The following is a 23,671-nucleotide window of genomic DNA, read 5'->3' on the forward strand; positions in this document are numbered from 1 at the left end:
CGCAGCAGGGCTTGTTGACCATCGCGATCTAAGCTGTTCGCGTCGGGGAGGTGGTGTTCCATTTGACACCATCTGGCCTTTCAAACGATGATGCGTCTCCCTTCTTCTGTCGTCCGAATGCATCTGTCTGCATTGACTAGGGCTGCAAACCTATGTACGCCTCCCTGCGAGTAAGCCGCCCCATCGAGCAGACTGTTGCTGTCACTTCGGGCGCAGAGTGAACAAGAGGTTCCCCTCTGCACGCTGGAATTTGTACCCATATGTTGTGGACTTAACGCGGTGGAATGCAACGTAAATCTATGCATTTATAACACTGACTGAATGGATACTCAGAGCATACAAGCACCACTTCAAACATTACCAGCCCCGAGCGTGAAAATTTTTCTTCGTGCATTTAAAGGACGTGGCTTTCCTCCCAAGAATCGTGGCAACTGTCGTTTGTGAAGGGTGCTGAGAATTGTAGTTCGGGGGGGGACTAAAGTTCCCAGGATTCTTTGGTGGGAAAACCATGTACTTTAAATGTACGCAACCACACACGTGTACGCAGATATCAGGAAAGAAACTCGAAGATGCTTTTGGTCAGGTGTGCTTTTTATTTGGGATTATTAACCTACCAAAAAAGCATTGTTATAACAGTTTTGTGGCAAAATAAACCCTGATGTTCCTCTTCTAAGATATCTCCAGGTATTGAACATGAATAGTTTTGTGTGTCCAAGTTTTAAAGCCAAACCTTTTGGCTTCCGCCAAAACCCCATCATTTGATTCAGACATCAGAAGAGACGGAAAGAGCGGAAGCTGATCGATTTTGCGTTCGAAAGGTTAGTGTGTTTTGTTAGTCGCTCTAATCAATTTAGTTTTGGAGATTAACGGAGTCCTTCCACCATACAGGGAAAACTTCCTTGTTTGTGGCTTTCCTCCTTTATATATATATATGCCCAGTGGTTGTTTTTAGCCCGGCAACCTGGCCGTATTAAACGTTTCATGTTGTCAACCGCCCTGTGATTTTCGGGTGAAGGGCGGTACATAAACGGAATAAATAAGAATTGAAATTGAATTGAAATGGGGCTGTTAGGCTGCTGAATGAAAAGATAACAACAGGGCATTGAAATAAGAAGATGCCATTGCGCCCTTATTTATTTATTTTTAGAAAACCATGCTTGTAAATGCCCACGCGCCCTGTGACGTAGCATTATTCCCGATTCATGGATCCCCTCTCTCCCTGGTCCCCCTGCCTCCATTTTTGATCCTCGCCGCAACACCCCTGCGAGGTGGGTCAGGCGGAGCGAGAGGAACTAAGCCAGCGGCTCAGCCCAGCAACCGCAGGTGGGGCCTTCCGTCGGCAGCGTAGCTTGGGGCTCGCGGACGCGCCACAGCCCAACCGGCGCTTTTTCCGGCACCGCCCGCCCGGCGCTTCTGCTTCTCCTCAGATGTGACCATGGTGGAAGTGAACTACCTTTTCCTGCACTCCGTGAGGGGAGGCCTCAAGATTGCCCGCATGGTATGAAGCCAGGCTGAGGGGAGGGGGGGGGGAGCTGAGGTTATATTTAAAATTTTTAAGTTTTTAAAGCCTTGGCGTGTGGTGGTGGGTCTTCATATGGGCCTCCCTGCAGTCTCTTTGTAACCTCAGGGGCTCGACAGTGAAGCAAGAACAGAGGGGGAGGCTGCCTCTGAGCTTGTGCAGAGCGCATTCACTTTAAACCCCAGGATTCTAAGTTTTGGGAGGGGGGCGTGGAGGGTAATGTTTTCAGATCCCTGGCATCTTTGCCTGTTCTATTTACAAATTAAGTGCCCGGTAAACAAATTGCTGTATTTTGTGTGAGAGCACATATATTATTATTATTATTATTATTATTATTATTATTATTATTATTATTATTATTGGAATTTATATACTGCCCTATACCCTGGGGTCTCAGGGCAGTTCTCTGAGGTGGTGAGTGTGCTACTTGCATATTTATATGGATGTTGACAAGTTGGTTCACACTCATGAGGTGACTGCTGTCAAGCAATGCCACTCTGCCCTGTGTCTGTGTGCCTTAGTTTAAGTGAACCTTCAAAACGTTTAACTTTGTTTTAGTGTTGCTTTCCAGCTCTTCTCTTTCACTGTACAGCTGGAGCAAGGGGTGTTCCACGTTTGTCATTTTTAAAGGAACTGGAAAATTTCCGCAGTGCTGATTTTTGCCTCTTGTAGCCAGCCATCTGGGACGCAGGTGGCACTGTGGGTAAAAGCCTCAGCGCCTAGGGCTTGCCGATCGAAAGGTCGGCGGTTCGAATCCCCTTGGCGGGGTGCACTCCCACTGCTCGGTCCCAGCGCCTGCCAACCTAGCAGTTCGAAAGCACCCCCGGGTGCAAGTAGATAAATAGGGACCGCTTACTGGCGGGAAGGTAAACGGCGTTTCCGTGTGCTGCGCTGGCTCGCCAGATGCAGCTTTGTCACGCTGGCCACGTGACCCGGAAGTGTCTTCGGACAGCGCTGGCCCCCGGCCTCTTGAGTGAGATGGGCGCACAACCCCAGAGTCTGTCAAGACTGGCCCGTACGGGCAGGGGTACCTTTACCTTTAGCCAGCCATCTATTTCCACTTCTCTGGATGTCACCTTGTTAAACTCAAATAGGACCTGCTTTGGAGTAGATTTCTGGTATTCTGGTGTTACAAGTGCTGCCAGATATTTATTTATTTCCATGTATGAATCGCTTCTCATAAAATATCTCAGAGCGGTTTCAGAACAAGAAGACCAGCACCAATTATTGCTTATATGAAAATTAAAAGATGTTTGAAAATGCTTTTGTATGTAAAAGAGGTAGAGGTAGAGGTACCCCTGCCCGTACGGGCCAGTCGTGACCGACTCTGGGGTTGCGTGCTCATCTCGCTTAAGCGGCCGGGAGCCAGCGCTGTCCGAAGACACTTCCGGGTCACGTGGCCAGCGTGACGAAGCTGCTCTGGTGAGCCAGCACCAGCACAGCGCACGGAAACGCTGTTACCTTCCCGCTATAAAGCGGTACCTACTTATCTACTTGCACTTAGGGGCGCTTTCGAACTGCTAGGTGGGCAGGAGCTGGGACCGAACGGCGGGAGCTCACCCCGCTGCGGGGATTCGAACTGCCGACCATTTTGTATATAAACACAGTATCAAATCCAATACAGATATAAACTGGAATAACACATACGTTCTCTCTTATCTGACTATTAGAATAAATGTGTTTGTGCGTGCACTGTTAAATCCCACTGCCTTATTATGATTATTTAATTCTTTGGGGCAAACTAGATGATAAGTGAATTCACTGAATATTTTTGGCGTTTTTGTTTTCTAAATAGCTGCATCTAGTCTGAGGTTTTTGCCACATGACAAAAGTAGCGTTCAAAACCATATGGCAGCTGTTTGTGTTCTTCAGTGCACACACATGCACACTTCTTTGGGGACCCATGTATAGAAGGCACCTCCTTAGTCTCTTGTTTTGAGGGGGGGAAGAAAACTGTACACCTCCAGATCTTTGAATCATAGGGAAGGCAAGTTGTATTCAGGCCCATTTTAAAGACACACTATAGATCCAGTGTTTCCAAATAAAACATTGATTGAACAAATACCAAATTTTAAATTTATAAATTACGGTAGGATTTTAAAGTTTGGGTGTGATTATTTTAGTAACTTGAAGGTAATAGCTCAGGGATAGAACAACTGCCTAAAACCCTGGAAAGTCACTGCCAGCCATTGTGGCAAACAATACTGAACAAGATGAACCAGTGGTCTGACTATATGACAGCATCCTATGTAAATAGTTTTGCAACATTGGAATATTTGTAGTATGACTATGTATGTATGTATGATCCTAAGTCAATATTCTGTCTTTCTTTCTTGCAGCTTGTAGCTTTTATGGCAATCATCTGTTTTGCAGTTAACAGATCTCATGAAGCATTTTTAGCACTCGTGATCATTGAATTTGTCATTACTTTATTATTCTTTTTACTATATCTGCTGAATCTGCAAAAAAAGCTGAATTTCTTATTTTGGCCCTTGGCTGTAAGTATTAATGTGCACAAATTATTGTTGTGTATACTTGCCTTGCAAAAGTACAAAACCAAACGGCAGGAATTGTGCTGGTATTTCAAACTTCCGCCCTTCCATTTCCAAAAGAACTGTTGGGAGTATGGAGCTTCCTCCTCCCCCCTGTCCTTATTACCACAATACAAGACAGTTATTAACATTCAGACAAAAAAAAAAGCTACACTATTGAATACCGTACAGCAAAATAAGAAACAACAAAATGTTATCTTTTCAGTCCTTTTAATTGTTTATTTATTTTTAATGCAGTTAATTCAATTTAAAAACAAATTGAACTGAAGAGTACATATATAGAGGTGGTTTTTAACTATTATTTTGGGGAACTCTGGGGGTGTTCCCCCCCCCGGCCTTCTGAGGACAGAGATGTGGCCTTAGGGGAATCAGCGATAGATCTGGGTTCGAGCATCACTGCTCAGAACAGACCCGTTGAAATTAACGCTAAGTTACCTAGAACTAACGTTGGCTACAACCTATTGTTTTGCTCTCTTTCTGCATCCTATGGCAGGGAAGGAAGTACTTCGCATACCTTGGGGATGTATTTGATTATGTTGTTGAAACAGAGATTAGGTTCAAACAGATCTCTTTCACATAGAGTACTATATTTGGATGTAGGTGATTCACACATGTATATCTCCCAGGCTGAAATCCTAAAGACACATTTGCAAAAAAGTAAGTTCCACTGAACACACTGTGATTAATTCCATGCATAGGATTGCACTGCATGCCGATAAGACATTTTAAGCATATACTTAAAAATGTAAAGCATGAATGCTACAAATGCATGTTTGCAAACAAAATTACACTACCAGGGAGCAAATAGAGGCAGTACCTCCCAACTGATCATACCTTCACCATCTGAAATGTGTGAAATGGCCCTCACATCTGTTTGTATTGCAGGTGAATTCCATAGGATAGGAAAACTATGTGCAGTTTAAATTGCAATAGCAATTTAAATCGCGTAAATGCAAATGATTGCTTGGTGGTGCAATCACTAAGTGCTGAAGAAGAGTGTGTGAAGTTAAAATCTATTTTTTTAAAAAAGATATTTGTTCAGATTTTACAAAGTCCTGTCCCCCAACATAGTCCTGCCCTCTCAACAAAAATCCTGGATACAGCCATTTCCAGATTCAAGGGATGTTCTGACAAAGTCCCATCCAGGGGTCTTTCCCAATGTCTGTGGGTTTATCAGCACCATCATCACAATCTGCAGGATATGACTGTGAACTATCTGCTATTTTAAGTTTCTCATATAGTACCACTGTGGGCCACTGCTGGGAATTTAACATGGCAGATGGTTCACTCACCCACTACTAGGTAGGGGGTTGGACTAGATGACCCTTAAGGTCCCTTCCAACTCAACAATTCTATGATTCTATTAAATAACAAAATCCCTGATCATGGATCTCCCATGTAATGTCTAATTTGACACTGAACGTGCAGATTAGAATCTGATGAGCGGTTCACTTGGGGATTTTTATTTTTATTTTTATTTTTTTGAAAACAATGAACTCTGAACTCTACTGAGACAGCACTACTGAGAGAAGGCCACTTGGTGTCACTGTTGCTTGGATTAGGATGTCTATCTCTTTGTACTCATCTTATGAGAGAGCATAAAATGATTAAAATAATGTAGATTTGCCATAGAAGTCTTCGTTGCTGTCCAACATAGGATTATTTGAATTGAATACGTATATTTAAGATTGGCACCAGTCAGATTAAACTATAATTAAAAAGTTTAAATTATTCCCCCGCAAAAAAAAAATAATCCATTTTTTTTTCTCAATAAACAAAAGGTAAACCTGGGGGGCGGGGATACAGAAAAAGAGAGCAGAGAAATGGGGTCAAAAGTTGAGAGAGTGGTAAGCAGAAAGGGGAAACTGAGCCTGTTGCACACCAGGTGGTGATGGGGTTGAGCCTTCTTTGGGATGGCACTCAGACTCTGTAATTCTAACCCCCTCGGAATGCCCCAACTTTGATGGGATTTGGCACCAGGTTAAAACGTGTGTCTTCTCCTGGGCATATGGTGATTGCAATCTAGGCTATTCAAGGTCTGAGGAAGTGTTGAAATACTGCAGTTACATGTGATGGTCTCATACCTAACTGATAATTTTAGTTTTTTAATTGTTTCTTTGCATAATGTGTTGTTCTATTATATTTTGGTAACTGCTGCATGATTCTTTTTTGTAAATAAGGAACAGTCTAGATGTTTTGATAATATATAAATATCCCTGTATCTTGGGTGCCAAAATAACTTTCCTGGCCTCACGTATGTACTATGCACCCTGGCTTACGGGATGCCATTGACTACACAACCTCAGGTAGCAAAATGCCTGGTCCTGGAGTCAACATTAAGCCATGTTATTTGCTATATTTTTCAGGATGCTTTCAACTCCCTGGTGGGGGCGCTGTTTCTCTTCATTGTGGGACTGTGTGCAACAGTAATAAAAACCGTAGTTGAAACTTTGGTTGGAGGGGTAAGTAAGAGAGTCTGGATAGTATTGTCCCATAGAAATGAAAGCCAGAGGAGCCTTTCAGATGTGACATTCCCAGCTTGGTAGACCATGGCTTGCAAAATTATGACTGCTTTCAGACACTATTTTAATCATTTTTTCTGACATTTACTTGCTTGATAATGTTTGCTTTTATGTGATCTTTCACACAATATACAAGCCAGTTTTGGAAATTTAGCAAAATCTGCTCATTTCCATGTTAATTGTTTCCATTTGCAACACTGTTTGACCTGGAAAATTGTGGGGTGGAATTTTGGGCAGCATCCTGGCACTAGTCATGTCACAAATTTTGGGGTGGTATTCCAGCATATATTCCAAAATGTCTGTCCAGGCATTTTCATGGGTGAATCCGGGGGGGGGGGGGAGGGAGTATGTGCATGTGCATGTGCATAAAGGGTGGGGGCTGATAGCATATCATTCACTGGTGTCATAGTGGTGTCTCTTGATCAAAAAACCACAGTTCCATAATGTAGTGTAAAAAGAATGTTCTTACTGGGACAGAAGTGCTAGCATCATAATCAGGAAAACCAACCCAATAATCCCCATATCTAAATGCACTCTGTGTTCTGACTCCAGCCATTGGTGAGAACTTTTCTCCTAATACAAATAACTGGTTAGGACAGATCTAAATCAGGACTATAGTGAAGCATTTGAGTCTCCTATCCCGGGCCAGGATCATGATTGGACCTCCCACACCTGCTTTTTACTCTTAAAGAAAAACATCAGTGTGTTTCTAATTGCGTGAATGGAATTACATCTAGTTCGGCGCAAGTAACAGTGAAATCAATGGGAATCTGCAAAAGTTAATAATTTCATTCAGTGAGCTGTTATTCTGCCAGTGGAGCCAATAATAGTATTTTCTGCATTAAAACGGAGCAATGGCATACCAGTTCATATCACGTTTCTTATATGAAAGAGAAGAATATAATTTACATCCAGACTTGCCAAGTGCAATGGTGCCCAATCAGTTCTGTTAAAGTAGGTATGTTATCCTTCTCCACCATCCCCATTTGTCTAAGGTGCAACTACAGTGATACCTCTGGTTGCGAACGGGATCCATTCCGGAGCCCCGTTCGCAACCTGAAAGGAACGCAATCTGCGCACCCGTGGGTCGCGATTCGCCGCTTCTGCACATGCGCGTGACGTCATTTTGCACTTCTGCACATGCACAAGTGGTGAAACCCGGAAGTAACCCTTTCCAGTACTTCCGGGTTGCTGCGGGACGCAACCTGAAAAAACGTATCATGAAGCAAACGTAACAAGAGGTATGACTGTACTGTATCCCTATTTTACCATGGTCAGAGTAGCCTATTGAGATGAGTACGTATTGGAGCCTACTGGAAGAATACAACTGATAGAAGTCAGGCAAGGTCAAACCGGAGACGATTTCCCCAAAAACGTTGGGGCAGAGATTGCTTTATGGAACACAAGATAAAAAGAATTCAGTTTTTTTCATCTATCACAAATTAAACATCAAAATTGAAATTCTTTGATGAGCTGTGGCAGATGCTGTAAACTAAGCACAGGCTGTTGCTGTGATTCAATAAAGAATAATGCCCAGAACATTTTACTGGCATCTGAACTACTTTCTTTTCATTTGCAGGTGTTTTGTCTGATCCTGTGTGCTCTCTGCATAATAGATGCTGCTTTTCTTTTGAGGAAGATTACATTTAACCAAGGAGCACCAGCGGGGGATGATGATAACAATTAGAATGATCAATGGCCAAAGTCTAATTTATAAACATTTGGAAAGCCTGTTGAACAATAGGCTGCTCATGCCAAATTTTATTTATATTTTTCTAAATCTGAAGAGCATGTAACGAAAGTCAAATTGATTTCAAAGAGAGATTTTAAAGTAGAAGAAGCTTAACTCTCCCAGGAAAGTGAGCAGGGTTCTGAAAATGTTTTTGTGCTCTTAGATTAGAAGAAACATATTTATGAATGTTAATATATAGTATTCTCATGTACTACTTTTCTAAACTTGTTTACCTATTCACCTGTATGAGCCATCTTGAATTAAGAATAATCCTGTGAATTTTATGGAATACCAATTCTAACCAACATTACATTTCAAATTATTATCAGATGTAACTTTATGAACTGGTTTGTGTTAATGTTTTTAATTAGAAAAAGCTTTACCTGTAATAATACTGAATCATAAGTGTACTGTATATTGTTGAGCACACTCCCAATTTCCCTAAAAAAGTGCAAGGGTGGGTTGCACTGAAGGGTTTTATTTTTGAGTAAACATACATAGGATTGCAATGTAAGTTTATTTTTCCTGAGAGAATATTGGAAAGTCGTGAACTTTTTGTAATGCAGGGGTGGGGACCAGGATTTGACCTGCATGCTATTTTCTGAGCTCCCTACATCCTCCAACTGGCATTTAGGACTTCTGCTGAACCCTATTTAGCCAACAGAGTAGAGGTTCCCCATGCCTCTTGCATTGTGTGCTTTCCAGGCAACTCCCTGTTTGCCTGTAAGAGTGTCTGTATATACAGGCGGCGACCATTCTGCATGCGTCCAATTGACACATGACCACCAACACATAGAGCTCAGTGGAAGCAAGCAGATTCCTAAAAACCAACAGCACAAGCTCAAAGAGCAACACTGTAGCCAGTCAAGGAGCCAGTTTAGTTAAGTATACAGTGTTAGACACAAGCCATTAGTGGGTGACCGCAGGCCAGTCACTCAATCTCAGCCTAACCTTCACAGGAGGCATCATGTCATTTCCTTACATTCTGTTTTGGCCAAACAACCCAAGATCAAACCATTATTGCTGATGCTGGTTTGTTTCGCTCAACCATAGTTAAAACTCATCATAGACTTATGATGTCATGGTTTCATGAATTACTGGAGCCTGCTTCTTCAGCTGCATGATACCTGCCATCATGCATCCAGTGGCGTCTATAAAAACTTACATCATTAATAGTAGTAGTAGTCGGACCCTGCCCATCTGACTGGATTGCCCCAGCCACTCTGGGCAGCTTCCAGCATACAGTGGTACCTCGGGTTACATATGCTTCAGGTTACATATGCTTCAGGTTACAGACTCCACTAACCCAGAAATATTACCTCGGGTTAAGAACTTTGCTTCAGGATGAGAACAGAAATTGTGCTCTGGCAGCACAGCAGCAGCAGGAGGCTCCATTAGCTAAAGTGGTGCTTCAGGTTAAGAACAGTTTTAGGTTAAGAACAGACCTCCAGAACGAATTATGTTCTTAACCCGAGGTACCACTGTATATAAATACATTGTAAAACATTAAACCTTAAAAAGCTTCCCTATATACAGGGCTGCCTTCATATGTCTCTGCCCTCCCTGCCCCCGAATAACAATACTTCTGTCTTGTTGGAATTCAACCTCAAACCGTTAGACACCATCCGTCCTCCAACCGTCTCCAACAGGACATTCACCGCCTTCACTGGATCTGCTTTAAATAAGAGGTAGAGGTAAGTCACATCCGCATACCCAGCCCAAACTAAGTCTTCATGCCATTGTTATTTTTGCTGCCAACAGGGTGTGACTGGTGAGAAAGGGCTGCTTGTGAACATTCAGAGTCATCTATATCACATCCTCACCATATGGTAAAACACACTCTTAAAAACCACTTCAAGAGTCACTGCTAATCCTGGCAAGTCTGGATGTAAATTATATTCTTCTCTTTCATATAAGAAACGTCATTTGTGTGGGGTGCTGGGAACCAGGAGTGTCAGCTTAGCCCCCTGACCATGGGTCCCAGGGCTGTGGGTGCCATGCAGTGTGCATGGCCCTGGCACCAAAATTTGTGGGTGCCCGGCCCCTTCATGGGGAATTTTGTGGGTGCTTGGGCACCCTGGGAGTTGGCAGCTATGCTGCAAACTGAAGCTCCGCAAAGCCTGTACCCTTGTAATCACAGTTCCAAGGATTCTTTGCGGGAATTCAAGACACTTAAAGTGGTACAAGCGTGTTTTAAATGTACCGTGTGGAGGTGACCGTGGCTGTTGGCCGCTGGGTGCTCTAGGAAACAGGGACCAGGTGGATCTCCCATCTCTGATGCAGTAAGGCTCTTCGAAAATTGCAGCGGGGCGCCGGCTCCCCGAGAGTCACGTCCTGGCGTTTGCAACAGCTGCGCACGGACTCGCCTGAGGAAGTACTCCCTGTTTCCAGCAGCTGCACGAGTCGGGGGCGGGGGTCGCCTAACGTGGCGCCCGCCCGGCTCTTCGTCGGAAGGGGCGGGGCGCACGAGATTGCCGCGCGGCAGCGGCTGCTCGGCAGCGTCCCCAGCTGTAGATTTGGCAACCGCTGAGGAAACTTTTTTTTTCTTCGGCTCGGCGTTTTCTGCCCCCCATTTCCGCAGAATCAGGATTTCCGTTTCCCTCCCTTTGAAAACGAGAAAAAAAAAAAACACTCGCAAACTCGGCGGGGCGCTCTGGTCTCCGCTCTTGGCTAGGCGACGCCTCGCTCGGATCCGCGCAGCCGAGCATGGAGCGAGCCGAAGCGGAGGATCCCGAGTCCGGCGGCGCAGTTCCGCCGGGCGCTCGCCTGCTCCTATCCTTCAAGGAGTTTCTGAGCTCCGGCAAAGGGAGGCTCCTGCTGGCCGAGGCGGTAAGATGGGGCGCGGAAGGGGGGGCGGGGGCGAATGCATTGCAAACTCGAGTCAGGGGCTGCGCGTGGGGAAGGGAGGCGGAGAGGACGAGGAAGTGGGGCGGCGGCGGCGGCGGCGGCGGCGGAGAAACTGCAGGCTCTGCTCGCAATCTCTTCTGGCAAAAGGCTTCCACGCCGCGGGAAGTTTGCCAGGAGCAAAGGAGGGAAACGAGGTCGGGTTCCTTTGCCCTGAACGTGATCCTCTCCCACAGCAATCTTTCCTGTGCCCGTGGACTCAGAATCGAGCTCTGTCCAGTAGGCGCTTACTCTCAGGTAAACCGTGCGCGCTGGATCGCAGCCTGAGGCCCTTGGTAAAGCAAGACTGGCTCCAGCAGGCGTCCTGTAGGATTCGCCTAGAAACGAGGATTTTTTTCCCTCGCCTCCCAGGGACCCCGATGGTGGCCACCACGCCCACCCCGGAGGGGAGAGGGAGAGACAAGAGAAGGCAAAGGCCCGGGCGACTTCTGTACTAGTAAAAACAAAGAAAGAGGCTTCCGGCACCCTGGAAGCTAAGCAGTTTATTACGGCGCAAACGCTTTTCTGGGCTAGAGTCCACTTTGGAAGCATGAAGTTGCGGATGTGAATAGCACTCGTGGCGTTGGGGTTGTAGAATAGTGACGTATGAGGGAAAGGAACTGTATAAAGTCAAACAGATAGTGAGATAGTGTATAAAGTCATACAGATAGCTGGCTGTATGTTGCAACCGAAATCAGTTTGCATCCTGTCATATTCAAGTTGAGCAATTAAAGTGGATTTGGCGCTCTTGGGCAATGAATGTGCTTAGCACACACACACCCCACACATACACCCCACAGTCTTTTTAAGTTGGTGGTCATTTTAAGTTGAGGGGGAAATGCAGTGGAAAACATTTGGTTGACGTGAGGTCCTGGTAAACAAATCAGAATGAATGCTCAATACAACATTGTATGTGCCCATAACAGTCCTAAGGGCCGGCCGGGCATGGACTGAGGCAGCCACTTTGAGCAGTGGATTCCACACAGGTGTGGTGTCCCACCGCCCTGGAGAAGTGAGCAGAGGCAGCAGCTTCTGCTGAGATGTCGCCACAAAGTACTGTGGCACAACCCTGGTAAGCAAGGGTTCAGTAGGGGTGGCAACAGGAGGGGCAGCGAAACAACAGAATGAGCCACCCCTGACATCTCGGCAAAGTTTGTGCAAGCGGATGAGGATTAATACTCAACAACCAGGCCTGGAAGAAAGCAGTAATGGTACACAATGTAGGCGATAACACAAATCCTATCGTGGGTAAGTTAATTAACTCACTGTAGCGTGATAAGGTATGACTATCTCATTTAAAACCACAAATGATAGCATTCAGTCCCTTGATAAATTCAAATCCAGCCGTTTCATGTTGTAGTCTTCCATTGAAGTTCCTTTGTTTGAGAATAGCTGTATTAAGGTTATACGACCTGGTTTAAAATAGCTTCCTTTGCTCAAGTCTCCCCTCATCTTGCCCTTAGAGCTTTTTCAGGGCTGCAGATTACCTGGATATTCATACCTGGTGATGCAACTTTTGAGAGGGATAATAATATAATAATAATTTATTATTTATACCCCACCCATCTGGCTGGGTTTCCCCAGCCACTCTGGGCGGCTTCCAACAAAAGATTAAAAATACATTAAAACATCAGTCATTAAAAACTTCCCTAAACAGGGCTGCCTTCAGATGTCTTCTAAACATCAGATAGTTGTTTAATTCTTTGACATCTGATGGGAGGGCGTTCCACAGGGAGGAACTTTTCCCACAAAAATTGAAAGGGGCAGAGTTTTGGGTGCTCTGTTGATTGTTCTAGTGCTGAGATCTCTTCTAGGGAGTCTCCTAAAAGCATCTCCATATCTCTCTCTCTCTCTCTCTCTCTCTCTCTCTCTCTCTCTCTCTGGGTGGGAATATATGACATAACTTTTACAAAATGATGTGTCTTGTACAAAAAGTGGATACTAGATAGAGAAAATTCTATCGCTGCCTCTCCCAAAATCTGGTGTTAAGTGAGTCATCCAATGAAACTAAATTGGCAGGAGATTCAGGGCGGACAATGGAAAGGACTTCTGCACAAATCACATAATGAAATTATGGGATTCACTGCCACAAAATGTGGTGGGGATCAGCAATGCAGATAGCATCAGAAGAGGATTCAATAAATTCACAGAGCTCCATCAGCACCTGTTTAGTCACACTGGCTACCTGGGACCACCTTGGTTCTCATGGGACTTGGTGGCACTTTTGGGGGAGAGGGCTATTACCTTTGTGTCCAACTTGTGGGCTTCCCAGAGGCAACCGGTTGGCTGCTGTCAGGTTGTTGGACTAGGCGAGCTGTGGCTCTTAAGGTTACCAGACGTCCCTGTTTCCTGGGGACAGTCCCAGGATTTCCAAATCAGTCCCCATACAAAATCCATTGAAGTTGAAAAGTGACACCGGATTCATTGAAAAAAATCTGGTAAAAAAAAAGCATAAGTTCTGATGCTTTTTCCAACCCCATGGTAGTGGTGAGGAGGCTCAGGGACCTCTAGGCCTCTCTGTATGGCCCTCAGAGCTCTCCCCAAGCTCTCTTCTATCCTGGACTCATTGATGATTGTTCAATGTCCTTATAAATTACTTGGATGAAGGAATTGAGGGGATGCTCATCAAATTTGCAGATGACACCAAACTGGGAGGGGTAGCTAATGCCACAGAAGACAGAATCAGAATTCAATATGAGCTTAACAGATTGGAGAACTGGGTGCAAGCTAACAAAATGAATTTCAGTAGGGACAAATGTAAGGTTCTGCAGTTAGGCAGGAAGAAACAGATGCACAAATACAGGATGGGGGACACCTGGCTTACTAGCAGTACACGTTCAAAGGATCTAGGGGTCTTGGTGGACCACAAGCTTAACATGAGTCAACAGTGTGATGCAGCAGCAAAAAAAAGCTACTGCTATTCTAGGCTGCATCAACAGAAGTATATTGTCCAGATCAAGAGAAGTAATAGTACCACTCTATTCTGCCTTAGTCAGACCACACTTGGAATACAGTGTCCAATTCTGGGCCCAACAATTCAAGAAGGATATTGGCATGCTGGGATGTGTGCAGTGGAGGGCAACCAAGATAATCAAGGGTATGGAAACTAAGCCTTAGGCAGGCACTTGAAGGAGCTGGGTATGTTTAGCCTGGAGAAGAAGAGCCTGAGGGGAGATATGATAGCAATCTTCAAATATCTTAAGGGCTGTCACATGGAAGATGGTGCAAGTTTGTTTTCTCCTGCTCTGGAAGGTAGGACTTGAACCAATGGCTTCAAGTTACAAGAAAGGAGATTCCGACTAAACATTCAGAAAAACTTTCTGACAGTAAGAGCAACAGACTCCCACTAGAGGTGGTGGGCTTTCCTTTCTTAGAGGTTTTTAAACAGAGGTTGGATGGCCACCTGTCATGGATGCTTTAGCTGAGATTCCTGCATTGCAGGGGGTAAGACTAGATGACCCTTGGGGTCCCTTCCAACTCTAGAATTCTATTATTCTCTTGATGTAGTTATTTCCCATTTTTTTGTTTTCCCCTTCTTTGTCCTCCTCCTTTCTGCCCTCCCTTCTAATACAGACGTCACAAACAGTTGTTGACAATGACTAGCAATTCCTTGCGCAAGATTTGCTTTTTCTTCATTTGCTGTATTTTTCTCTAATAATTATTGTCTCTGCCAAAGTGGCTCACATCAAACGGAAAGAGGGAGGGGGAGACAGGCCCAGCCATTCAGTTTACAAACAAGAAAGACAAGGTACCCAAGGAAAAAGGGAGTGGAGGGAAGAGGTAGAGGCAGGGGGTCAGTTCAAGGCCAGAATGTTTGATGTATCATTGGAGAGAGCAGTACAAGGCACTGTGAAACATTAATTATGTCCGGTTCCTTTCATAAGTTGCATGAATAACTGCGTAGATCCTCACCTACCTGCACCATGCCATGTGGCAACATGGAGGGGTTACTAGATGTGAATTTACCTGTGGATTGTGTTGCTTAGTGATCATGGTATCACAATGGGATATTATCTTTTGCATTTGTGCATTACCTCTTGAATCGCACTGCAACTTTGTTTGGTTTGAATTTAAAAAAGAACAAACCTTTAATACATGGGAGAAGCAAAGGAAGGTCAGAAAACAGGGGTGAGCTACAAGAGGGTCTTTATATCCAGTTTGGGCCACGCTGCTCATCCCTTGCTGCTGTTCTTGCTTGAACAGCAATTGGTAGCTCGGTTCTTTGGCTGATGGACAGAGCCAGAGTGTGCTTTCCCTTGGCTTCTGCAGCCCAGAACAGCAGGCAGATGGAGCTGGAAGTTCTTTCAGGCAGAGACAGAGGAAATGATCTCCTTGCAGCTGTTCCTTCTTTGACCAATGGATGATGCCTGGCTGGCCTCCCCCATGCCATGATGTGATTCCTGGGAGGCAGGCTTCCAGTGGCCCTAAGAGAATCTACCTCAGAGTGTGCTTCCCATCTGCTCTCAAGTCCCAGAGCAATAAAAAAATCCCTACTACCTGAGTTGCCCACCTTGCCATCACTATGCCATTTGGAACTCCAGAAAGGAAGGTCTGTGTGCATATGAGAGACTGTGTATAACACAAGGAATATAGCTTCAAATATAGGCAGCGATATAAACACCCCCTCCCCCCAGCATTCTGTGTTCATCACAATCAGCGCTGCATCCATCCTGCATCCATTTGGCTTCTGCTATCCCCTAATGCTGAAAGTAATGTAATTAATTACATAATCAGTTTTAGTGGAATGGAAATGTCAAAAATGTTGAAGAAACAAGTGTCATTTACAATTTTTTTAAAAAAACATAGCTAATACCACTCGCATTTGCCTTTGTGGTTTTTGTTCCTATAAGACAAATCATTTCCAGATTCTAAATAAAGCATGTTGTATTACTGTTTCTGAAAACAGTGTGACTCTTGTTTCCTCAGAGTAAGCATTTGCTGCTTTGCATTGCTTGCTTGGAGTGGTTTAACAAATCTTTAAAAAGGAGGAAGTGCTGTCTGCTTCCTCTACAGAGCTTCCTTGGAACAACTGAGCAGAATAAAATTAAGATGGACTCGTTTGCTTCCTGCTGTCTCTCCTGCAGTGTTTACTCAGAAAAAAGTTTCCCTGTGTTCAGTGGGCCTTGCTCCCTAGTAAGTGAGTTTAGGATCGCAGCCTTAATCTTGCTTTGCCATAAAAGTGACATTGCTTGGAGGTTTGTGCTCCTGGTGATGCTTTAGTTTGCCATATGTGGACTTCTGTATTTTAGAATTGGAATCTACTGATCAGTCTCTGGCTGATTTCCAGGTAGACCAGGCAAGAGTTTCAGATTCCCGGGTTTCTTTTAGCAATACTAACTTCCCAGCTCTACATTAGGCTGATGAAACTAAAGCAGTTTGGAAAGGGGGAAGCAAGGAATGGATGTTTGCATGAAAGGGCTGAACTCCATTCTGAGACTCAAAACCAGTTCTTTTGCTGAGTATCAGAGGTGCCAAGTTTGTTAACCCAACATGTCCTTTGAATCTTTGGCTCTGATTGGTGGATATTGGAGTTCTAATAAAGAAACAAGGCAGGTCTTGTAAGCCTGAAATGGGCCAGGCCTGTTCTAAAATACAACTTAGAGAAAAGTGCAAGAGAAGCCCCAAATAGTGCATTAGTGGTGGATTTCTACTGGACTGTCTGCACATCATTCCACTTTGTTGGTTGTTCTCCAATATGACTGTGTTATTCCCATTTAGAAGGGTACTCTTGCACTGTAGCACAACGAAAGCAGGACATGAAAAAACCAAACAGAGCATTTGTGGTATGAAAAGTGACAGGATTTCAACAGGAAAATATGGGACATGCAGTGCCGGGCGCTGTGGGTTAAACCACAGAGCCTAGGACTTGCCAATCAGAAGGTCGGCAGTTCGAATCCCCGCAATGGGGTGAGCTCCCATTGCTTGGTCCCTGCTCCTGCCAACCTAGCAGTTTGAAAGCACCTCAAAGTGCAAGTAGATAAATAGGTACCGCTCCGGCGGGAAGGTAAACGGCGTATCCGTGCACTCCTCTGGTTCACCAGAAGCGGCTTAGTCATGCTGGCCACATGACCCGGAAGCTGTATGCCGGCTCCCTCGGCCAATAAAGCGAGATGAGCGCTGCAACCCCAGAGTCGGTCACAACTGGACCCAATGGTCAGGGGTCCCTTTACCTTAAACAAGCTATACCTTAGGGTCCCACTCTCTTGGGGGCCCCAAAAATATTTAAAGGAAAACAGCCACAGTGTTTTGTGTTGTGTAGGCTCCTATTTGTATGTGCAAATGGCTTTAGATACCTATTAGGTCCATAAATTACCATATAGCATATATTAAAGATAAAAAACAGTGACAATTTGTTGGTGACAAATGGCAGCTGGACATATAAAGGGCCCCATTACCTCCAGTAGCTTAGGGCCCCATCAAACCTAAATCCGGCCCTGGTGATATGTCCCTATCTTCAGGCACAAACGGTACTAAAGGTGTGATTGTGTATAACAGCCCCAATAATATAATGAGCACAAATTGCAATGAATGCTAAATAACAAGGGACGCCTGGAGGAACCCACATGCTCTGAGCTCCAGATGACCAATAATGTTCTCCTTTGTGTTGCAGGTGCTGTCGTTCATCATCTTCATCTGTTATATTGCCTCCTCTGCTGGGTCTTTCCTGATTGTACCACTGTTAACCCTTCTGGCGGCCCTGTGTTTTTTCTTTGCATATTCTTTAAAGCTTAATGAGAGGTTCAAAGCAGTCTATTGGCTTTTGGCGGTAAGTGGGTGGACACATGCGATCAATCTGAGGCGAGTCAATGAAATGGTGGTTGGGGGGGGCGGGTTGCCAGTCACTGTCTAGACTGGGCAGTAGGGAATCTGTGGTCCTCCGGGAATTGCTGTCTGGAACTGAGGGCAATTGGGAGACTAACAGCTTCAGGAGAGTTACAGGGGACCATCCCTGCATAGCCTTGGAGTGAATATCCAAGGTTGGCAAGGAAGATGTGAAGGAGGTGCACATTTGAAGTGAAAGAATGATGGGTAGCTGGGAATTTGGGGAGAGCCTGCAGTGTTGATGGGCATAACCTCCTAGTATCATGACTGCTTTAGCGCCCAGCTACCACAGGCAAAAACGTGCCCATGTTGTCTCCCAGGATGACTTGTAGTGCCAGGCTGAGAGATTAATATTGTGCATAGCAGTCACTGTGTGCCATATGAGATCTCTGAGGTGCACATCACTGTGTCTTAAACTGTTCAGCTACAACATCATTTGTCAGTTTTGTTACTGTGTTTGGATGAAATCTAAATTTCATTATTGCCATCATCGCCAGTTATTGCAACTGCAAGTGGAATGTGCAAAATGTTGCCGTGGGGAATGCTCCTTGTTCACAGTTCCAACCAGCTGCCCTCCATTCCATTCGCCCTGTGACCACTACCATGCTCAGTCCTCACCAAGTGGTTTGGGGGGTAGGCTAGTTGCTGCCCACTTAGAGGGTTTTCCATTAATATTGCTTTTTTTCTTTAAAAAAAGTTTAGGGGTACTCTCATTTTCCTCTACTCATATTGAAATACTGCCCTTCAATGAGGCCAAACTTAGATTCACAAAATGTTAAGGGGTATGCGTACCCCTGCGTCCCCCCAGAAAAAATATATATCTGCAAACCTTGGGATTCCCCCCAACACGCTGGAACTTCCCTGTTGCCTTTCAGAGGTTTCATTTTGACGGCAAATCTGTTGTCACTTACCATCAGAGCTTATTTTTAGATGGAGTTGAGTATTCATATAACATAGTGACTGTGCAACTGAACCTTTGCAAATAACTCACTAGGTATCCTTAGACAAGCCACTCTTCCCTGACATTAGTTCTCAAAGATCTTTGGGGAAGTCTCTCTTAGTGGTCCCCTTGGCTCAAACACATGGCTTGCTCCCACCAGGAGCCATGCATTTGACAAAGACTTTCCTATTTTAGCAGGCATTTAAAGGTATTTTTATGTTTCTAGGGTGAATTTTAATTGTTCTCATTCTTTGTATGGGTTTAAAAGATTTTATATACACTTAGAAATTCTAAATATATAAATACCTTAAATAAATACTAAATAAATTAAAATTGTCTTCCTCCTGACTTAGCCTATCAATAGTTACTAGCTGCTCCTGAAACTGACCACTAGGTGCTGCTCTGGCTCCAAACAAATTCCCTGTTTAGCAGTGCCATGTTTGAAAAATGCAAAGCTGCACTCCAGCTTAGTTTCTCAATGACAGCATATTATTTCCCATCAGCCTCTTGATGTTTCTTCCTGAGAAGCTGTCGTTAGAGATATAAGCAGCAGAGCTAGGCGTTTGCTGTAGAAACCCAATGAGGACTTGCCCCTAAACATTGCCCCATTTTATAAAATACTTAATAGGATGCTCTCCAAACAATTGTAAAAGGGAGAATTAACAATAAATCAATCTCCTGAAAAAAAATAACACAAATGTTTTGCGGGGAAACTTCTCTACTAAATTTCAGTGGATTTCAAGGTAATGATGCAAAGCCATATGTGTTGTGTCAAAAGAAGGCACTCAAGTATGCTTCTGTGAATCAGTTTTTGTTTCAAAAAGCATCGAGCAGCTTTTCTTTTCCTTTTAACCCAATGAATTGTCTCAAACTAAAAGCACCCAGTGGCACAAATCAAGAATAGACATTGTCACCTGCACACTAGTAACAATGGCATAGAAAGATGATACTGTAGGTTTGCTTTTGCGGAAATTCTGCAACTGCACTGCAGGGGTGAGGTCTGAGTAACATTAGGTCTATTAACAGCAACTGTGGACAGTTCTCAGCATGGTTCATAATAGCAACCTCTTTCTAATCTCCAAAGGATTTCAGATTCTTGAAGGATTTGCATCTTACGATGGCCAACTAGTTCTCTCATCTGTTCTGTGTACTAGAACTTGGTACAGAAGATCTCCATGTATATTGCTTCTCAGAGAGGCTGCAATGAAATACCCTTCAGCCCAGTGTAGTAAGAGAGATTCACCTGGAAGCTTCTTTGTGACCAGCCAGTGGGCATGTTTCTGTGTTGTTCAGTTCATCTGGGCCCCACTGAACAGGCCTAAGGGTCTTTGATTCATTGGCACATCTCCATATGGAACCTCTAATAGTTGCATATGATTAGAGCTGGATCAGGGCCAGTTGGTTTGATTAAACACATGTCCTGCTTAAGAGCTTGCTAAAGGCAAGAGAACATATTGGTCCAGCGTATTTTGCTGCCCAGCACACTTTGCGGCTAGTCAGGTTCTAGACTAAATTCTGTGCTACTCAACACTGGGTTCCAACAGTGGAGCCATTGCTCTGCTTCTTGTTCTTCCCAAATAAAACGCCCCAGCTTAGGTGAAGGAGCCTATGCAACAGGTGTAGCTGAGAACACCCCAGCAAGTGTGCAAAGGAGTGGCACTTTTGCGGTTCCCATGAGAATCCAGAATTAGTAGGCTATCATAGTTGAGGAGCATGTGCATCTGAGTCTGGCTGAAAAATCCAGCGCAAAACCTAAATAAACCTCATATGCAGTTGGGTGCAGAAGCTTGATTGCATCCTGTTAATAACTTGGTAGAGCCGCCAGTGTTGAACTAAAAGTGAATTGGGGCTGTCAATTGACTATCTGGTTTGCAGCAATTAAGGGGATATGTGTTGTGCATAACCTTGTCACCCATCCAGCTTAAAACTTCGTCCCTAACTTGATTTCAAAACTCTTTGTCTTGCAGGACTTTTTATGTGGCATCATTGCTGCTATTATATATTTTGCCATCTCGATTGCCGCAGTCTCAAAATATTCTGACACAGCATCCAAGGCAGCAGGAGTAAGTTGATGTTTCAGGCTGGTTCATACCTGGGAGTTAATGATAAGGGGATAAATTCTACCTACCTACCTACCTGATACTGATAGGTGTTTTGCATCCATTCCATGCAACTAAGATTAAACAAAACAAAGGAAGATCTGTTGAATGGTATTGAGATACTCATGCAAAGGAACAGCTATGGCCATCTTAATATAGAAAGAAGAGCTGTGGTATTTAATCTATTAAAAACTTCTGATCACCTCACTAATCTTCCTGCCATCTCCCCCACATTAACCCCCTAAAGCTTCCCCTGCCTACTAAGCTTAATGCTCACCTTCCCAACCTCATTTCTAGAGCCCCTTTTCTCCTCTATTCTGCAGCCTCACCCATTTTCACCTTCACCCCATTATCTATGCTTCCCTTGCCCCTCCTTTACACAAGCCTCTTACATCCAAACAAGCTCCATGATAACCTCCTGCATCTTCATCCTGTCACACAATGCAGCTACTAAGCACCCTTTTCACCCTCCGCCCATTTAATGAAGCTCCGTGGCCACTGCTGTTGTGCAGCCTGCCTTCACAGTTGCTCCACTACACCACCCTGACTTCATGCAAATGCAGAATTGCGGTGCAACACAACAAATATTCCAGTGGGGGCTATGTGATTATATTATTATGTTTTATTATATGAAGAGGTGTTTTGCAATACACCCACACCCATATCTGTGTGCGCGCACATGCTTCAGAACTACAGTTTTTACAAGAGCTGAATTCAACTAATGTTTATTTCTGATATGTTTTCCTTACACAATCCCACCCTAAGAAAAAGACCACTTTGCAGAATTTATTCTAAATATATTTTATTTCATTTTTGCAAACCCGCCCCCCATACCCTGGAATGTCCCTCCAATTTCTTTGCCTGTGATTCGGGTGGAGGGTTTTGAAAGGTCACTTCCACACAGCTCTAGTCTTCACTCAGATGTAAACTTTGTGTTTTAATTGTTAATATTTCTTTACGTTTGATAACTGTCATGCTCGGAGTAGATTAACTGAAATTGTGACCCTTTAAGTACCTCCTTATGAGGACTAGAAATGCTTGAAATTCCCTAAAATAGGGACACACACAGCAGCTGATGCCAGCAGGGAAATGTTTTCAATAAGCTGTTCCTGCACAATTTTTTTCCTTTCATTTGTGCTTTCAAAAACTCTGCTTTTCAAAACCTTTTGCTCTTCAGGTGCTTGGATTCATCGCCACAGTTGTCTATTGTGTTTATGTCTACCTAACCTTTAATGACCTGATGACATATCTCAAGCAAGGAGATTCTTCAGATGCCCCTGAGCCACGTAAATCAGAAGGTAGGTACAAACCAGCTTTGCATTGCCATCAGCCACAGATCCAAGCTCATTTGTGGGCTATATTTGCAATAGATGTAGATCTGCAATAGATGGGAGCAAGCCTTCTCTCCAGTATTGCTTCCTCTGTTTAGAAGCTAAATTTTTAAAAAAACAACCTTCAGCTTCTGTATTTAGAATAAATGATCTGGCTGTGTTGTGCATCACACATTTCAAATTCCAATTTTTAAAAAAGTTATAGGAATGATAGGGTATTACAAAAGATACCAAGGCATGGAAGGATGGTTTGTTGCAAATGCAAAGCATTTATATTGTGCACATATAAAATACAGTGGTGCCTCTCAAGACGAAATTAATTCGTTCCGCGAGTCTTTTCGTCTTGCGATGTTTTTCGTCTTGCGAAGCACGGTCCGTCGCAACTGCGCCTCTTCAAGCGGCTTTAAGAAAAAAGCGAACAAATTTGCAAGATGTTTTCGTCTTGCGAAGCAAGCCCATAGGGAAAATCGTCTAGCGAAGCAACACAAAAACCGAAAAACCCTTTCGTCTTGCGCGTTTTTCGTTTTGCGAGGCATTCGTCTTGCGGGGCACCACTGACATTTTTATTGACAACCTCTCTCTCTTTCAGATGATGACTCGGATTCAGATTCCGACTGAAGCAACAGTGCCTTGAGAAGATTGCAGAGCCAAAAGGGGAGGACAATGGGTACACTCTTCTTTTAGCAATTGTAACCTTTTTATGAACTTTTATTTCCATTGTACAGATCATCACCCAAAGCCACTGCTGAGCATATGCTAGTCTCATGAAAGACTTCCTCAGAAAAAACTGCTGCTGTTTGAGCCTGGATATGTTTTTCCTCTGTCTTTTCTCATTCAGCACTACAATGTACTGTTCAGTAAATTTTCTTAACCTTTTTTTAAAAACAGACTATAGTCAGGGTTGCGTACATCGATGATTGCATCAGACAAGCATGAAACCTGTTCAGTACTGGACACAAAACTCTAAACCAGTCTGAACTTCAGCACTCTTTTAAAAAATTAATTCCTTAGATTGAGCTTTTAAGCTAGAGAGAAAAAGGAAATATGAGAAATGGATTTTGTGTGTGTGTGTGTGTGCTGGAGACCTCTTTATTACTTAATAGATGCAGGAAAAAGGCTATGAAGAAGACATATTCCAACATTATTCATGCTGTACATTACATGCAGATGCATGGAAGCATCTTGTTTTTTGTTTAGGAAAAGCAGCATTAGAACAATGACTAAGAGACATAGGGATACTTAGTTTTGTCTTACCCACAATTTCTGAACAT

At 43.9% G+C, this 23,671-nt stretch overlaps 2 protein-coding genes across 2 annotated transcripts; both read left to right on the top strand.

Moving 5' to 3' along the window:
* Window positions 1-1,208: 1,208 nt before the first annotated feature.
* On the top strand, window positions 1,209-8,724 carry LOC128419239 (chemokine-like factor). The gene is made up of 4 exons (XM_053399673.1): window positions 1,209-1,498; window positions 3,859-4,017; window positions 6,438-6,533; window positions 8,173-8,724. The coding sequence occupies exons 1-4, from the start codon at window positions 1,436-1,438 to the stop codon at window positions 8,278-8,280; spliced, it is 426 nt and encodes a 141-aa protein (XP_053255648.1). The 5' UTR covers window positions 1,209-1,435; the 3' UTR covers window positions 8,281-8,724.
* Window positions 8,725-10,761: 2,037 nt separating this feature from the next.
* On the top strand, window positions 10,762-23,330 carry CMTM3 (CKLF like MARVEL transmembrane domain containing 3). The gene is made up of 5 exons (XM_053399672.1): window positions 10,762-11,154; window positions 17,819-17,974; window positions 20,938-21,033; window positions 22,247-22,367; window positions 22,990-23,330. Exons 1-5 carry the CDS (start codon window positions 11,032-11,034, stop codon window positions 23,016-23,018), a joined length of 525 nt encoding a protein of 174 aa, XP_053255647.1. The 5' UTR covers window positions 10,762-11,031; the 3' UTR covers window positions 23,019-23,330.
* The last annotated feature ends 341 nt before the right edge of the window (window positions 23,331-23,671 follow it).

The sequence above is a fragment of the Podarcis raffonei genome, chromosome 8 (genome assembly GCF_027172205.1).
Source record: "Podarcis raffonei isolate rPodRaf1 chromosome 8, rPodRaf1.pri, whole genome shotgun sequence".
Lineage (NCBI taxonomy): Eukaryota > Metazoa > Chordata > Lepidosauria > Squamata > Lacertidae > Podarcis > Podarcis raffonei.

Coding starts and splice junctions, on each gene's coding strand:
- LOC128419239 (XM_053399673.1), top strand. CDS start 1,436: ATGGTGGAAGTGAACTACCTTTTCCTGCACTCCGTGAGGGGAGGCCTC. Junction 4,018..6,437: donor TCTTATTTTGGCCCTTGGCT/GTAAGTATTAAT, acceptor TATATTTTTCAG/GATGCTTTCAACTCCCTGGT. Junction 6,534..8,172: donor TTGAAACTTTGGTTGGAGGG/GTAAGTAAGAGA, acceptor TTTCATTTGCAG/GTGTTTTGTCTGATCCTGTG.
- CMTM3 (XM_053399672.1), top strand. CDS start 11,032: ATGGAGCGAGCCGAAGCGGAGGATCCCGAGTCCGGCGGCGCAGTTCCG. Junction 11,155..17,818: donor GGCTCCTGCTGGCCGAGGCG/GTAAGATGGGGC, acceptor TTTGTGTTGCAG/GTGCTGTCGTTCATCATCTT. Junction 21,034..22,246: donor CAGCATCCAAGGCAGCAGGA/GTAAGTTGATGT, acceptor TTTGCTCTTCAG/GTGCTTGGATTCATCGCCAC.